General features: G+C 36.1%; 1 protein-coding gene across 3 annotated transcripts; it reads left to right on the forward strand.

The window, feature by feature from the left end:
* Positions 1-574: 574 nt before the first annotated feature.
* On the forward strand, positions 575-13,855 carry LOC129926911 (uncharacterized). 3 transcript variants are annotated; one of them, XM_056033510.1, is made up of 7 exons: positions 575-905; positions 1,044-1,086; positions 2,764-3,349; positions 4,022-4,756; positions 6,228-6,413; positions 11,040-11,279; positions 12,411-13,855. In XM_056033510.1, exons 3-7 carry the CDS (start codon positions 2,941-2,943, stop codon positions 12,551-12,553), a joined length of 1,713 nt encoding a protein of 570 aa, XP_055889485.1. In that variant the 5' UTR covers positions 575-905; positions 1,044-1,086; positions 2,764-2,940; the 3' UTR covers positions 12,554-13,855. The 3 variants fall into 3 exon arrangements, with proteins under 3 accessions (XP_055889485.1, XP_055889484.1, XP_055889486.1); XM_056033509.1 differs by having other exon boundaries at positions 575-1,086; XM_056033511.1 differs by lacking the exon at positions 1,044-1,086.
* Positions 13,856-17,398: the final 3,543 nt, after the last annotated feature.

Genomic DNA, 17,398 nt, shown 5'->3' on the forward strand with positions numbered 1-17,398 from the left:
TTGTCGTCATTCAGCGTAATAGAGCTTTAGATGTTAACATGGTTTTTGTTATATTAAAGTGTGACACTTAGCTAGTTCGTATATTACACTATTGTCAAATAAAAAAAATCTTTTGGAAAGAAATCCAAAAATGTCATCCAGTGCGATTAGCAGAACTCACATATAGCATGTCATTACCATTCAGGAATCTGACTTATTATAGGCCTATATTCATGAAATAGGCAAAACCTTTATAATTAAAAAAAAAACAACAATTCACTGAACAGTGTTAGAATTCATACTATACATACAATATTATGGTAGAGTGAAATAAACATTGTTATAAAAGCTACGTGATTATTAAATTATCGTCAAATGATATCTCGCCAAAACGTCCCGTCGCCAAAACGGCTCGCGCCAAAACGTCCCGTCGCCAAAACGGCGGCGCCAAAACGGCGGCGCCAAAACGTCACGTACCGAAATGACATGCATGCATATATAGATTCTTATAAATATTTGGTCTCCCCCCCCCCCTCCGTTTAAGCCAAAAAACTACTTTTTTTCCAGGAAGTAATACACACGGACCTTGGAAAAAAAACTTGCATGAAAATTGTCACGATAGGATTTTTTTTCTCTTCCCATGTCCAGGATATCATAGAAGCATTCTATCCAAAACTGTGCTTTCCATTTTACATCCACAGTTATGTAACAAGACACTATAAATGATCAATATAAAATGCGTTTTGAAAATTTCCAACCATTACGCAACTATGACAAATGTGACATCAATAAATATGAGCAAGCCTCTACTTATGTCATCAATGATCGATGTATTGGCCAACATAAAGTTTGGCTGACGGAGAAGCTCAGGCAACAGTTTTGCAAAGTAGGCTTGTGAGACTGAAGAGTACCAGAACTTAAACAAGGTAACTCGATGTATCACAGTTTCTTCTATAATTTGGATCTACTTTATATAACATCTAATCCACAATGTAAACTTGTCATGTTTTAATCTGAATAAATCTGCGGGAATTTCCAATGTGATTTTTTTTTCTCCAATTGAGATTTTGAGCGGTAAATTCAAGCAGCAAAGCATCGATATTAGAGGTAAGTGATTATAAGTCTTATTGGTGTGCCCTAGATATATATATATGTTTGTTATGTAAGGTTAAATTTATCTTTGCTATCGGTTAACAATAAATATATTGAAATACGATTAGATTTGTATAAATAAATATCATAAACGTCAATAGAAACAATGTGCATAGTTCAGTTATGCCACACTTTAGTGGGACTTTAAAATAATTATAATGCACCTTTGAATCAGATAAAAACCTATTTTAAAAAAATCACTTCGAAATAGGCTAAGAATGTAGAAAAAACTTAATTATAACGCATTTTTTGGTATGATTATTTTAAAATATTTTTATAGCCAGATGGGCAAATTATTCCGCCGAACTCTCTGGCCTATGCGAGGGATTGCGTGGAACCCAGTCTGGGTAGGGATAAGGATAATAAGTGAAAATTAAGATTTTGCATTAGAAAATAAATTCGTCTTTACATTTCATTCATTCTTAGCTAAGTACATTATTACGATCAAGTTAACTTTACGAGCCTTGCGTGTAGCAAAGTCATACAGTATATCATCGAAATTCTATTTCCTACATAGATCACTCTCAAAAGCAATAGCAAATATTGCCAAAATGTTCAATCTATCTTCGTGAATAGGAAGATTAGTAATTCGATGAAACCCTAATATGACAATTTTGTCTATTTTTCAGGAAATTGTTTATGATTTTAGGAGATTTCCATGAGCCCGTAGAAAATTAGGAATCGCAGAAACCCAGTAATATAATTTGTAATGGTTTAATTTAATAATATACACCTAGAATTAGCGCGGGGACGATTGAAATGCGGGGCCCACAGCGGCCGCATAGGTTGCAGTGGCCTAAGATCGGCCCTAGGCCCTGGCCAGATGGTTACCTAGCAGTGGTTCTCTCAACCCTTCTATATGGATCTGAGACATTGGTACTAAGCCTATACTGAAAGCAACTAAGACTTCTTGAAAGCTTTTTACCCTAGATGTTTTCGCTCTATCATGGACGAACTGTGGCGAGAACGCACTACAAACAACGGTGTCCTTGCGAGTGCCCGTATGGACAGCACAGAGGGACTACTAATGGTCCGACAGTAATGTTGGACAGGACACGTATCTCGTATTGAGGACGAACGTATACTAAAAGCAGTCTTCTTTGGTGCGTAGAAAGGTGGTCGACGTAACAGAGGTACCCCACGAAAACTCTTTAAAGACCAGCTATAGCGCCAACTTGGCCTAATTGACATAGAAAAGAGCACCTGGCTGCAGGCGTCTTCAGAACGAGACAGCCGGAAGTCACTTACAAATACCAAGGGAGACACATTTGAGACCAAAAGAAAATCCACTTTCGAGGAGAGACGTAGACGGCGAAAAAAGAATCTAAATCGACCATTGGCGGAGAATGGTTATGTCTGCTCTGGTTGTGGCGAAATATGTAGGTCGTAGCTGGAGCTGCGCATCCACAAAAATACCGAACTCCTTATAAATCTTCTGTCTCTTAAGACAAACTTTATTATTATCAAAACATGTTAATTGAAAGAGTATAGGTCAAACCGAATTTCTTTAAAATACCAGATTACATACAAGTCTACTTATCTAGGTGTACAAATATTAGCAATTGTTGTCTAGATTTATAAATACACGAAATGTTATGAAATATGTTTAATTTTTAGCTTTATTCTTTCCAGATACATATAAAGAAGGCGTTATTCCAAGTCAGAATAAACTTATTGTCTTATTTTCCGCTGAGAAAAATATTCCTTTAGAATGCGTGCATTACAAGTTTTCAAAAATTCAAATAAAAACTATGTCAGGCATTTAACTAATCATGAAATAGATCTTAATGTGCTCCAGCTAGGAACATAATGCATCGCTTAGCTTCGTATCGCAAAGTTCCCAAGGAATATCATTTCCAATTTTACTTTCTAAAACTTTCCGAGGCTGGATTCTACTATATCGGTGAAAGGTTAAGGGTCAGGTGTGAAGGTTGTCACAGAGAAATTTCTCTGGAGGACATGAATCACGACGAGCATGTGCTGGACCCAAGAGATGCCAAGTTCCACAACTCTGCGTGCGAGTTTGTCAAACACGCAGACGTGGAAATGGCAGACTCCTTGAATCCCAACTCTTCCAAGAAAGTGAATGAAACAGAAACTAATGGCAGAGCTCTGCACAATTTGGGCAACGGCCTCTCACACTCCAATGAGTTAGAAGTTAGAGTGTTACAGTCTAAGGAATATAAGCACAAGCAGTTTAAAGGAATTTATATCTTTGGTAAGTTTATCTTATCTTATCTTATATGTTAGCTTCGTATCGCAAAGTTCCCAAGGGATATAATTTCCAACTTTACTTTCTAAAACTTCCCGAGGCTGGATTCTACTATATCAACTCACTTTGTCTGTCTGTCTGATAAAAAGTTTGTCCACGTTATTTCTACCGCACCCAATCTCGGAACAAGTTGAAATGGTTCACAATTATTTCTGTAACTGACAAAGCAAGATTCAAATTAAAAAAAAAATTATTAGCTAATTAACTTTTTTAAATTAATTATTTTGTTTGATATCGAACAATGGAAAGAAATAGTACTTGACAGATTGGTGGTATTCGTCCCCTGGAGAAGGCTTTAGCCCTGAGTGAATAAGTCGTATATTTTTTTTTCAAAAAAAATACATTTAAAACGCGATGACGCAAACATTGACACAGAAACCCCGCTGGGGAAAGTTAAGGTTTAGAATTAATATCTCACCTAAAATAAAAAAAATGAAAGCAAAAAATTAGTCACTTAATTCCGTCACCGAGTCAGCACAGATGACAATTAAATCAACCAATGAAACATTTCAAAAACTCCAATGAACATGATTTTCTTTATCTGTATGCAATTTTTTTCAAAGCATACCCGAGTAGCTTTAATTGATGATATTTATAAATACATTTTTATTTCGGCAGATGATTCCTTAGATATCGACCACGAAATTGAGAAACATAATGGACAAAATGGCATTCAGTGTGACAAAAATCCTGGACACTATGGCTATTTTTCAGTGAATGTTTTGAAACAAGAGCATCTCCCTGGACTTGCCAGAAAGCCTTATGTTCTGAAACTTTTACAATTATTTTCATTACTCACAGTACGAGTTATGGTGAAACTGAAAAACGCATCAGGTTTTTGCCATCAATTTGGGACTGGCTTTGTATCGCTAGATATGTGTGACAATCAAACCAGTCCTTATGAGAGTAACGGAATGGCCGATTCAAACGGATTTAATGAAGTATATATAACGACAAGCAGAAATTTGGTTCAAAGCGGCCAAGACCCTGGCAATGTTACTGTCGACTTCTGCTATGATGACCAAGTACAAGGTCAAACCAGATCCATTACAGTAGCGTCAGTTCTTACATTTGAACATAACAGAGATCATAAGGTCATATTAGTGTGTCCGATATCAGATACAGCATTCCTTCAGTCGATATATCAAACCAGGCGTCAAATTCTAGAGCTCGTGGGCAATATTCCAGAGAGCGTTATAGATTTCCTGAGCAAAAAGGTTTTCCTGATACACCATCCTCACGGCAGAGACAAAGTTGTATGTCATGGTGACTTTGTACAAGTCAAACACAAACTTGTAACAGACGACATGACCGGGACTCTGACACTTCAGAAAATTTCAGGAAATGAGCGAGGTAATTAAAAAAAACGGTCATGTCTCCAGATATTATATAAAAGAAAACATCCATTTTTTTTTGTGGGTAAAAGTGTGTGTGTGTGGGGGGGGATCAACGAAGCTTTTAATCTTTAAACACTAAATGTTATTTGACTTGTAACTAAAAAATGTAAAAGTGCTCCTCTCAAACCTGGTGGCAGATAATGTTAAAGTCAGCTGTTTCTATGGCTCATAGTTAACGAGGGTGTCATGTGGCCATGACAACCATAAAACTGCTTTTAGTTTCCCACATAAACGCCAGGTTCCCAATTCAATTGAATAAACCTAAAAAAAAATTCTCTACCGGGATTCAAACAAGAAACCCATACCAAATTTGCATCTTAAAATAACTTGAGTTGTTCAGAATAAAACACTAATCTACGCGATAAGGTTCTACATAATGAACGACCCTCATCAGATACTTCAGTTACAGATTGATTTGAAGTGCTCTTAAGATAACATTTAATTGTTTGTTGTTGTTGTTTTTTTTTGACTGCCTGAACTGTGTGATAAAACATTTGTATTCAAAGAAGGTAAGAATAAGGCATTGCGTTTTTTATAGTTCGTCCATCGTGGTTCGATGATGACCACTTATGTCATCCAGTGGGCTGAGGGCCTTGCACTGGGGTTTTGTGTCTCCTCATGTGGCTGGTGAGACCTATGTGAGCCCAGAATGTTCGGCTGCACACCGGGCAGGCTATTCCAGCTGGAGCTAGTGAAATTGGCCTTGCTTTTCTTCTATGGCGCTTTTCTTCTGCTAGCACTGTTCTCTCGTCCTCTGCAACCTGTGCGCCAGTTTTCACAGCGCGACGCCAGGTTTCTCTGTAATGTGCCTATGTCTCCCCGGTGGCTGGGTCTATGCTGAACGCCTTTAGAGAAGCTTTAAGGGTGTCCCTGAAGCGTTTTCTTTGTCCGCCTTGCAAGCGCTTTCCTTCCCTTAATTTAGGTATGCGGCGGTCTTCCATTCTGCTGACGTGTCCTGCCCATCGCAGCTGGGACTGCATCAGGATTGTCTTGCCATTTGACATTCATTATTTTTCTCAGATATGTCATGTGGAAGTGGTTCAGTTTCTTTGCATGTTTACTGTACACTATCCATGTTTCTGAGGCATAGAGAAATGTAGGGAGGATGACAGCTCGATAGATCCCTAGTTTTGTATTTGTGGTGATACCTTGTCTGTTCCAGACATTTTTAGACAGTCTGATATAGGATGCACTGACCTTGGCGATACGCAGGTCGATTTCATTATCGATCTTTCCATTTCTGGAGAGTGTGCTGCCAAGATAAGTAATCTGCACACTCCATTTATATCATGTCCATTTATTATGATGCTTGGATCCGAGTAGGCTTTCCCTGCATTGCGTTTTCTATGAGCCCATTGAATGCGTTATATTTGTCGGTCTATAATCTATATTGTTGAACATCATATTATCATGAACTGACATTTCAGTGAAGGCAGATGATATGAAAGACATAATGAAGATGCTAATGTACACAGCTGACACATGCCATGGCAGTACTGGGGCGCCTGTCATCACATTTACAAGTAGGACAAGTAACAGTCAACGTGACCTCGACATCTGGATACATAATGGTCAACACAAGGCATACGGTTTAAGTTGTTCTAACGTAAAAGGTATGAAGTTCCACGTTTCGAAATGTTGTCCGTTTAATGTCATCTCAATATGTCCCCTGAGAAGGACGGCAGCCTATGTATAAGTTCTTATATGAAAGGTATACTCATAGACTTATACATACTACTCTAGACTGGACATGGAGATTTTTTAACACTACAAAAAAATGTCGTTAAATTTTTTTTAGAAAGTTGGATCAAGGCGTTGTTTTGTAAAGTAGTTAAAAGAAGTAAAGTTGTTTTATTTTTCAACCCTAACCTATGTAACATATAATTTAATTTTTAGATTTAGATCTAGTAATTGAACATTAAAAATGAGAGTACTTTGGTCTCATAATTATTGGTTTGTAATATTACATACATAATCTAGAAAGATATAGGTAATAAATATATATAAATGTACCTACATAAGTTGATTTAAATCAACATGAATTATTTCCATCTAGGATTTTTGAAACATTATCTCATTGGAAACAAACATAAAATGTCTTTGTTTCATATATTTGCGTGAATATCCGAGAAATGATTTTGCATTATTTCTAAGCTTTGAAAACTAAAGATCATTACTTTTCTAAGACAGAAACAATTGATTGGGGTGACTCCCCTTAGACTCACTTTAGAGCCTGAAAAAGAGTTTACGTACATAAAATCAATAGATGTATAGGTCTGTGAATCGATCAATCGCGGATAAGAATTCATTTCCGGTTTCCAGTCTAGATATAATATATAAGTCAATGGGTATACTATTTGCGCCATTTGTGTTTCACGATTAATAAAAACTGAAAACAGTAAAGCAAACGTTACATTTTTAACGAAACAAACTTAGATAAATTATAAAGGGATTTTGCGCGACACACAAACTCATGAGCGGCCCGAATGTACTAACACATTAAGTTGCACATACATACTCACTAATGATAGTGAGGAAGTTATTGATTTAAGCCGACCGCCTTTCAAATTGTTATTACCTGCAATACTGTAATGGTGTGCATATGATATGCATACTTCGTTAAACAAAATAAAACTGCTGCCTGTTGGAAGATCAAATGCAGGGCCGGTCCTAACAATTGCGGACCCTATGCGAAACTGATTAAGCGGGGCCTAGTCTGATTGGGAATAAGGATAATAAGTGAAAATTAAGATTTAGTATTAGAAAAAAAGTCGACTTTCCATTGTATTCATTTTTTACTTAGTACGAGATTGCGAGCAAATCAACTTAACGATACAAACCTTGCAACCTATGACATATTTATATGCCAGTGACTATAAAAATAAACAAAGTATTGTAACTTCCGATTAAGATGAAAATTCGCCCGTTTATTACATTTTATTTCATGAAAGCTGACAATGCCTTTTTTCATTTATCGCGCGTAGGATTGGCGTTTTCCGGAATGAATGACACCCACAATTGACAATTTTGTCTATTTTTCAGGAGATTTTTATGCGTTTTCAGGAGATTTTAATAAATCCATAAGATTTCCAGGATTTTTTCGTAAATATTTTGCAATTTAAAAATTACACCTAGAATGAGCGCGTGGCCTATGAAAGCGCTGGGCCCACATAGTTAGCAGTGGCCTAAGACCGACCCTGATCAAATGTTGCTATTGTTAGTATTTGTACATGTCTAATAATAACGAAGGTTATCGTCGAATGTCGTCAAGCTAAATATCTACGTCCGCAAAGCTGCTTCTCTATAATTATAAAGTCGTCAAAAGTAGCCTCTTTACATTTCGCTATTCTTCCTAAACTCCGAGCCTTGTTTTTACTAGTCACGTCCTTGTATGTAAGTCAAAACATTTCCTTTCCTTGAAACAAATAACGAATCGTGTCAAAACAACTGTTTAAATATAGCCCTCCATGTCCTGATTTAATCCCATAAATAAAATGTTGTCTCCAAGAGGCATTTTTCTTTTTTTCCCTTTCATTGGTCGCTCATAAATCAAAGAGCAAATACCGGTTATCAGATAAAGGAATCATAGATAAACATCTGTTTAGTGCAGATTTTTATATCTGACTTAGCGATGAGTAGAGTGCTTCCCGTTTTCTTTACTTAGCACCTCGTTGGGTGCTTTCTGTTTAGTTGTTTTATTCGTTAACTACAGCGGAACCTCGTGACACTAAGACACACCGAGAAGATAGTTGTCAGAGAGTTATAAGTAAATATATAATAGAAAGGCTGTAACATACACTATATATTCAACGGGAAATGAATACAGCCACTGACTGAAACAAACAGTGGAGGGATTTGGTTACACTGTCACAGCACCTCTCTGTCACAGCACCTCTCTGTCACAGCACCTCTCGGTCACAGCACCTCTCTGTCACAGCACCTCTGTCACAGCACCTCTCTGTCACAGCACCTCTCTGTCACAACATCTCTCTGACCAACTACAAGGGAGAGATGGGTTGGTATATATCTAAGAAACAATATTTGATTTTTATTGCATGTTATGGGAAATATGTGAGATGGAAGATTTTAAATTTGAATGTAGTCTTATTGATATTAAAACTCTTGACTTACATAAAGAACGGGAATAGTGAGCTTAACAGCTTAACAGGATCTCAACTACAGACTTATATATATGTGTGTGTGTGTGTGTGTGTGTGTATGATCTCAACATTGGTAGTATTGTTCCGTGTTCCATATTTAAAGCTGTTCAAATTTTATAGGATGCCCGCTTAAACAAACTATGATATCCTTTTGGGTAGTATACTTTAACTAGTAGAAAACTCCCATTGGTTTAAAATAATAGTGATCTATTTTATAACAAAATTTTCTACATCCTTTATTGCTATTATTGAAATGATTCAAAGAAGAAATACTTACTATGATTCAAATAAGCTTCTGTACTTACGAGCAAGGTTACTGGATCACGAAAGAAAGATCACTACTAGATGTATACCTGACATGCATGACGCTTAGGACGTAATCATCTTCTTTTTTGAAGTGACGTCTGTATTATATAAGATAAGAAGATAAGATAGCATTATTGTAGAATGCTATTTTATGTGGCTGGTGAGATCTACGTGAGCCCGGAATGTTCGGTTGCACACTGGGCAGGTTATCCCAGCTGGAGCTGCTAGTGTCAGTTGTCTTGATTTTTTTGGTCTGACGCTTTTCTTCTGCCAGCATTGTTCTCTGAAAGGAATGTGCCTGTCTTATCGGCGCGGCGCGATTATGTCATTTCATGTGCTTGCATCTCCCAGGTGGCAGGGTAAATGCTGTAGGCTTTAAGAGTCGCTTTGAGGGTGTCATTGAAGCGTTTTCTTTTCCACGCTGTTGTCGCTTTCCTCTCTTTAATTGGTCATTAAGGAGTCTTTAAGAGATGCGAGAGTCTTCCATTCTGCAGACGTGGCCTGCCAATATCAGTTCAGAATGCATCAGGATTGTGTGGATGCGTTACAGGCCCGCTTTTCAAAGGAAATTAGTATCAGGTATTTTTTCTTGCCGCACAACATTCAGATCATGGGAACGTGGTTTATTATTTTTTACATGTCTTCTTTATACTGCCCACGTTTCTGAGGCGTAGATCAATGGGGGAGGATGACCGCCCGATAGACCCTTTAGTCGTAATGCCTCATGTTTTCTACACATTTTTTAGACAGTGTACCGTAGGGAGTGCTGGTCTTGGCGTTTCGAAAGTCGATTCCATTACTGATGTTTTCAGTCCGGGAGAGTGTGCTGCCAAGATAGATGAATCGGTCCCATGCATTTATGTCATGTCCATTATCTTAATGTTTGCAACCGAGTAAGCTTTACCTGCAGCTGGCAAGTATTAGACTTTTTTGTATTCATTGTAAGGCCAAAGTCTGAACACGTTCTTGAAAATTTACAGACGATGAACTGCTAATCATTTTCGGTGCAGACATTGAGGACAGGCCTATGTTTGTTGCTAATTTTGTTTTTAATTTCGCTTTGAGCCGCCTTGGATTGAATAGTAGACAATGAAATGTGTACGTTCAATTCATCCCGTTACCATCACTATCTCTGAATGCATCTGTCAGCTTAGCGGAGAACATAATACTGAACAGTGTGGGTGCTAGGATACAACATTATTTTACCCCGTTTCATACTTCAAAGGGCGCCGATCTCTTGAACAAGAGCCTTCATGCCGTTGTTAAAGAGTCTCATCATGGTTATGAATTTCTGTGGGCATCAATACTTAGGCATGATCTTATAGAGATCTTTCCACTAGCAGTGTCGAAAGCTTTTGTTAAATCAACATGTATTAACAAATTCAGGTTTGCTTTGTCATTTTGTTCCTGATATTTTTTTTCGAAACTGCTATGCGCAAAGATCATGTCAATGGTATTACGTTCCTTTCTGATGCTGCATACCTAGTAGTTCTAGAGCCGATCTAGTAGGATTCGTGAGAATATTTTCTCAGAAATATGAAGAAGAGATATGCCTCTGTGGTTGTCGCGATATTCGTTGCGCTTATAGAGATCGACAATTGTTGCATCTTTTAAGTTTTGTGGAATAGTCTTGTATAGTCAACCAATCAGTAATACTTGTTGAACATAGTACTTATCTTACTTTAGTTAATTATGTAGTATTAAGCATATGTCATAATAAATATCTTTCATACACAATGTCAGTATTCACAAAATTTTTGTTAAATTTAACAGCTTGTGAATTAAATGATTTCGAGATGGTAGAACCGACAGAGGACAAAGTTACGTTTGATTCTGAAGCCTCTTGCAAGCACCATGAAGAATATTCCTTAGAGAAAAGTTCTCAGACACCGCCTCAACCTTCCTACCCAGCATTCATTACCAAACAAAAACGTCTGGACAGCTTTGTGAACTGGGGACATCAGCATATTTGTGAGCCTGAATATCTTGCCAAAATTGGATTCTTTTACGCAGGTTCGATTGTTTAACTTACCATAATTAGACATGGTTGTTTCCCTTCATGTTATTGCTGCTTGCGTATGTTAGTCAAATTATAATACAATATAATTTTTTAAAAAAGTTGGTTTGCAAAAGCAATTGGCCGTTCGGCATACGCATTTAAGCGAGGACAGTCGGGGCTATAGCCCCAGGAATTCCACAAAATGGGGCCTCCAAAAATGTGAAAAATTAAATCGAAATTTAGATGGGTAAGAAACTTGTCACTATTTTTTTGTTCTAAATTTTAACGCTAACATTTTAAATCTTAAAAGCTAAATTTCTTGATTAATAAGTGTCCGCTTAAGCATGCTAGGAGTAGTTAAATAAAGCTCTTGATTAAAGGCGGTGCGTCGACCAAGGGCCTTACCCTCCACAAAATCAAACATATAGACTTTTTGTAACAACTAAAATATACATACCAATTACCAAATATGTTTTTTTAAAAAGGAAAGTGAAATGAGATAGTACAGTACTCTATTTGTTTCTGCTAAAATATAGCATGCTTTTAGTTGTAAGTAATATTATTTATAAGCTTTCAAAAGAGTGTAGCCCCCCACATACTTAAATCCGGCCCAGGACTGTTGTTACGACCGCTGCGATTGACATTATTTCTTTCAAATGAGTACTTTTAGCTTGTTAAATATTTGTTGTCAAATATGGAAAGTAAATTTGTCAATATTTGTCAGAGAAAATATTTGATTTATTTAATATCTTTTGTAAAAACAGTTTTTTTTTTTTCTTTTTTATTAAAATCTGGATTTTGTTTTGTGTCGGTCAGTTAAAGCTGTCACTACAATACAAAAACATAAAATCGGCGCCAACATTTTTGTCGTTTGTGTTAATTTTTTTTTTTAGAGAACTTTCGATAAAACTTTTTAAATCTTTTAGCGGCAGCTATTGGAGTATTAGGCCTGATTATTTAAAAAATGTAATACAAAGCAACTTTTTTTAGTATTGATAAAAACTATTTTATAATTATTAGTAATTAAGCCTTTCATTTTTTTTTTGTACTTCTGAAATGAGCTTTGAATCATCCAATGTAATATAAAGACATACCTAACATGCATATACACAGCTGAGATCATACATATTTTGTCTTGACCACAGGCTACTCCGACTGTGTCCGATGTTTCCAATGTGGTCTGGGACTTCGCTCATGGAGGCCAGGAGACAATGTTCTCGAGGAGCACAAGAAACTCAGAGGGACGTGCCCGTATCTTATTAAACTCTTGGATAATGGTGCAAGCTGATACCTGTATCCGAAAGTACGGCAAAGTACACCACCCTAAAGGGTAACACCAGGGCCGGTCCTACAGATTGCGGGGCCCTATGCTAAACGGATTGCACGGGGCCCATTCAGGGTTGTGATAAGGATAATAAGTGAAAATTTGGATTTTGTATTAGAAAATAAATTCGCCTTTGAATTTTATTCATACTTTACTAAGTACAAAATCACAGTCAAATTAACTTTACGAGCCATTTACAGTAGATAGTAGTTTTCCAACAAAAAGCCGATAAACTTTCTGCCTTTTAGATTTACTATTGACTTGCCAAATATCGCTTTTGTTTTTTTTTTAAGAGGTCGAGATAGATTTAGATCTATATTTGTATGCCAGTGACTATTAAATTAAATAAAGTTTTTGAACTTCTTGTTTTGGTTAAAATTCGTCTTGTTATTACATTTTTATTAAATGAAAGCAAAAAATGCCGTTTTTTTAAATCGTGGCCGACACCTCGAAATGTTTTTAAGGAGATTCGCATCAGTTTTGAGAAGATTTTAATAATTTCAGATTTTCATGACTACCTGGTAAATTTTACAATTGCAAGAGAATTCCAGGAACAATTTAATTTAATAATTTACACCTAGAATTCGCGCGGGGCCTATGAAAGTGCGGGGCCCACTGCTGCCGCATAGGTTGCAGTGGGCTAAGACCGGCCCTGCGTAAACACACGCCCAGTCATACTATTGAAATGTACCATCTCAACATTTACATCCTCGTGACCCGTTACATTGATGGCGGAAACAAAAATGAAAATAGTGGACAAGGAGAAAAGAAACAGATGCAAACATAAAACACATCTATGAGCCGACTACTAGCCATTTGAAATACAGAACTTTTCATTGATCTTTTGAGTGCAAGACATTTCGTTTTTATCACAGAAAATGTGGAAGAAACCTTTACTGTATACATTTAGTTATTTCAATGTTGTTCATGGCATTTTAAGAAAAATAAAAATACTACTGCAATCTGCTTATTGTATTTTCTATAAAAGGATTTAAGCATTACGTTTCAACTCTTTGTCTATCCATGCTTGGAGTAAAACATTACTGCTGTCTAGTATCCCAGGTCTATTTATCCCTTCTGTTTTTATCTTTGTCTTCCAACGATCTCTCTCATTTTATCTGTGCCTGTCTCTCTCTATGTCTGTCTCTCTATGTCTGTCTCTCACTGTGTCTGTCTCTCTCTATGGTCTCTCTCAGTTCCTATTTTGCAGAGGTATTATTAGAATAATTAGCATATTTTAAAACAATAAAGATCTTAAGTCAGTCATTGAATAAGTCTTTGTTCTCATTTTATTTCGCACTATGACGATACAAAAACAAATATGAAGCCCTAAGCATTGTCTTCTTGTCTTTTTAATGGCACAAAAATCTATGATCTTCCCCACCCCCACAAGAACTTTCATAACCCTTATTTCCGGCCCTGATTAAAATACATTCTCGTCCCCCGTAACTATACTACTTTTATTGTATAGTTAAAGAGAACAACTTCACCTTTGATAACCTTTTTTTTTCCTTGTAGGCACTCCTTGACGGCAAAAAAAAAAGGAACATATAGGTCTTTCTTTTCTTGGAAAGTAAAATGCCTTCTTAGAAATAGCGGCAAAGTAAATATAAGGATAGGCTTTCATGTTTTCTAAGAGTCTATTTTGAGGTTCACTTCCTCTGTACTCTATAAACGAATAAAAAAAAAAGATAATCTAGGACTGGCATGCAATGGCATTAAACGGATGATGGAAAAAAAAAAGTCACATTCTCCACACTTCCCACAATCAATATAGACTGACATTCCAACCTCTCCAACCCCAGGCGTGTAAAGGGACAAAAAATAACATTACAGGACATTGTTTCCTGTGCATGCCGAGCAGTAATTATCTATTGGGAATTTTGACATTTAACTTTACAACAGTAATCTGTTCTGGTCTTGAGTATTAAGATCCAGTTAGCATTATTTTAGCTACAATAAAATAGCTTTTATATAGCGCTACTTTCATGCTTATAGCATGCTCAGAGCGCTTTTGGTCCAATCTCATTTGTCGACCAGTGGGGGGAGGGAGGGGGTATCTAGGAGTTGATTTTCCATGCTGCCTTTAGGCTTATACCACCACGTCAGTTAAGTAAAATTTCTTTCCCTTGTTCGAGATACAAAACAAAATAATTTATTACCAATAGTTAATTGGTTAATTTTTTTTCAAATTGATTCTTGTCTTGGCATGGAAAAGAATTAAATGAGCTTGATCACAGACTGGGTGTGGGAGAAATAACGTGTACAAACTTTTTACCAGTCAGACAGAGTGAGCTGATATAAGCTTTGTCAAAAATGGGTCTGCGTATTTATATGTAACACTGCACTTATCTTTATCTTTGGAATCATATAAATTGCCATTTTGGACAAGTGACTTTTAGATGGGGTATACATTTAAGTAAGTCAATCTGTGGGGTCAGTCAATAAGTTTAAATCCTCATGTAAAGTCTCCTTTTGTGAATCTATTATTGAAGATAAACTGTATTGCATGTTTTGTCATTGTTTCTGCTTTTTTCCCCCTTTTTGCTAACCATTTACATTTACTATGTAATTTGGGGCTTACCATGCTTGATTGATTTGAAGTATAATTTATTTAGCGTTGATTGTTTAGCCTGTGTTTATACTGGTTTTTAGCATGTTACAATATCGATATAACCAAGTTGTATGTTAGATAGCTAGTTTAGTTAGTTGAGTTGCGCACTTTGTTAGACCGACAGTGAACATACATTTTATAGTGACGACATAGACTTTGGGTTAGAGATTAGAATAGACTTTTAATTAATCAGTTACCGCTAGATTCTCAAGTGGATAACATCGTTCTATAGTGACAGACTAGACTGTGGCCCATTCTGTAATAAACGTTAGTTTGAAGTTCACCTTGAGTCAACTTGGTCATTGAGTCTGTGTTCCTGTTTAGTACCTTAACTATATTTGTAACGGTGTGCATGAAGAACTTGCAGATTGAAAATACATCATACAAGGTACGCACGCACTTAGTCTACATAATCATCTTTAGAAATACTTCAGCTAAATCTGACTACTCATGCATCCGTTACACGTATTTCCGTTTTACATTTGTTTAAATAGTATAGTTTCATGGTGTAATGGTTTTATCTTGACAACCAAAGGTTTAGAGTGACAAATTTAGTAACACAATAATTTCAGGGAGGTTCTACGTATTTTAAATTATGAAATAGTTCGACAACTTTGAATAAGTTCTTTTTTTTTTCTTGGTTCTCAAGCTTAAATTAAATATAAATCTTAGTAATCTTAGTGCGTAGATGTCAAATTGATATTAAACAAGTATTGCCTACAGATTTCGTCAAAACGACACTATTTCTCCAAATAACATAGGGAATTTCCGATATATATATATATATATATATATATATATATATATATATATATATATATATATATATATATATATATATATATATATATATATATATATATATATATATGTACCGAGAGAAAGAGAGAGAGAGTTACAGACAATGATTTACCACACATGCTTTTTAGTTACTTTAACAAACATTTTAGGGTTGGCCCCCCACACAAAAAGCTGCTCTTGCCAACGAGTGCATTTATTTAAAGAATTCTCTAGTGGTTAGGTAGGTGTGTCTGTTTGACATTTGGGGCGTCCTACGCTGGTTAAATCTTATCTTATTTATTATTGGCCTCCTTCAGTCGTAGAACGACTATGGTTCATCTGGAACACTTTTTCATATGGCTGTGGAGCCCTATTTTGGAGAGACACTCCCGTCCACATATATTGCATGTCAAGGTGGCTTTCGCTTTGGTGGTAGAGGAGCTGGCCATTTTCCGTGTGACACGCTTTTCTTTATTATTATCTTATATAATACAGACGTTACTTCAAAAAAAGAAGATGATTACGTCCTACGCGTTATGCATTTAGTCATGCATGCTAACCAATGACTTAAATTCTGCCAAGTCACTGGTTTTCCTGGCTGGCTCAGGCAACCCATTCCATGCTCTAATAGCACTAGGGAAGAAGGAGCATTTGTAAAAATTTGTTCTAGCATATGGAACGAGGAATGTGCCTTTATCTTTGTGTCTTTCTGAGTATTTTATTTAATTTTGTTTTGGTATTTGAAGATTATGGTTCAGTGTTTTATGTATGATTGCTACTTTACTTTTGAGTCTTCTCTCCTGGAGGTATTCTAAATTTAGTGATTTTACTATATATGTAAATATGTGTAAAATAATAAATAAAAGATGTGATTCCTGAAACATATGTTCAATAAATAAAATATTGACCAAGTCGAGATTGAGACCATGATCTAAATGAAAGACGTTCTTTCAAAGAAGTGGACCATTACGTCCAAGTGCCAATCTAATTGTGCTAGCTAGTTGAGACTGTTCTGACAGAAATCATTGACGTTCTTGGCATATTTAGGCAGTGATGGAAAGAAAAATACATTTTCATTGTTTTTATTCAATAAATTTATATAATAAGGTAAAACCTTATAATAAAGTTTAAAATCTCAAAAAAAGAAATAGATCTGCATCTCTACAATTAGAATTAGATCAATAGTAATCAAAGAAAAGAAAAGAAATCAATGTAGTGGTAAAAACTATTGTGAAACTAGTGTTAATATGTATGCATGAGAAACCATATCAATGTGTTATTTTATTTCCTGCCCACTCAACATACAACAAATATTGTTGCTTAATGTGCTCGGAAAAATCGTTTGTTTGTCATGAAGTGCACAGTACGGTAGACTAGGCTCAACATTAAAAAACAAGGAAGTAAAAAAATTGTTT

This window comes from Biomphalaria glabrata, chromosome 6, assembly GCF_947242115.1.
Source record: "Biomphalaria glabrata chromosome 6, xgBioGlab47.1, whole genome shotgun sequence".
NCBI lineage: Eukaryota > Metazoa > Mollusca > Gastropoda > Planorbidae > Biomphalaria > Biomphalaria glabrata.

Coding starts and splice junctions, on each gene's coding strand:
- LOC129926911 (XM_056033509.1), top strand. CDS start 2,941: ATGCATCGCTTAGCTTCGTATCGCAAAGTTCCCAAGGAATATCATTTC. Junction 3,350..4,021: donor TAAAGGAATTTATATCTTTG/GTAAGTTTATCT, acceptor TTATTTCGGCAG/ATGATTCCTTAGATATCGAC. Junction 6,414..11,039: donor AAGTTGTTCTAACGTAAAAG/GTATGAAGTTCC, acceptor TAAATTTAACAG/CTTGTGAATTAAATGATTTC.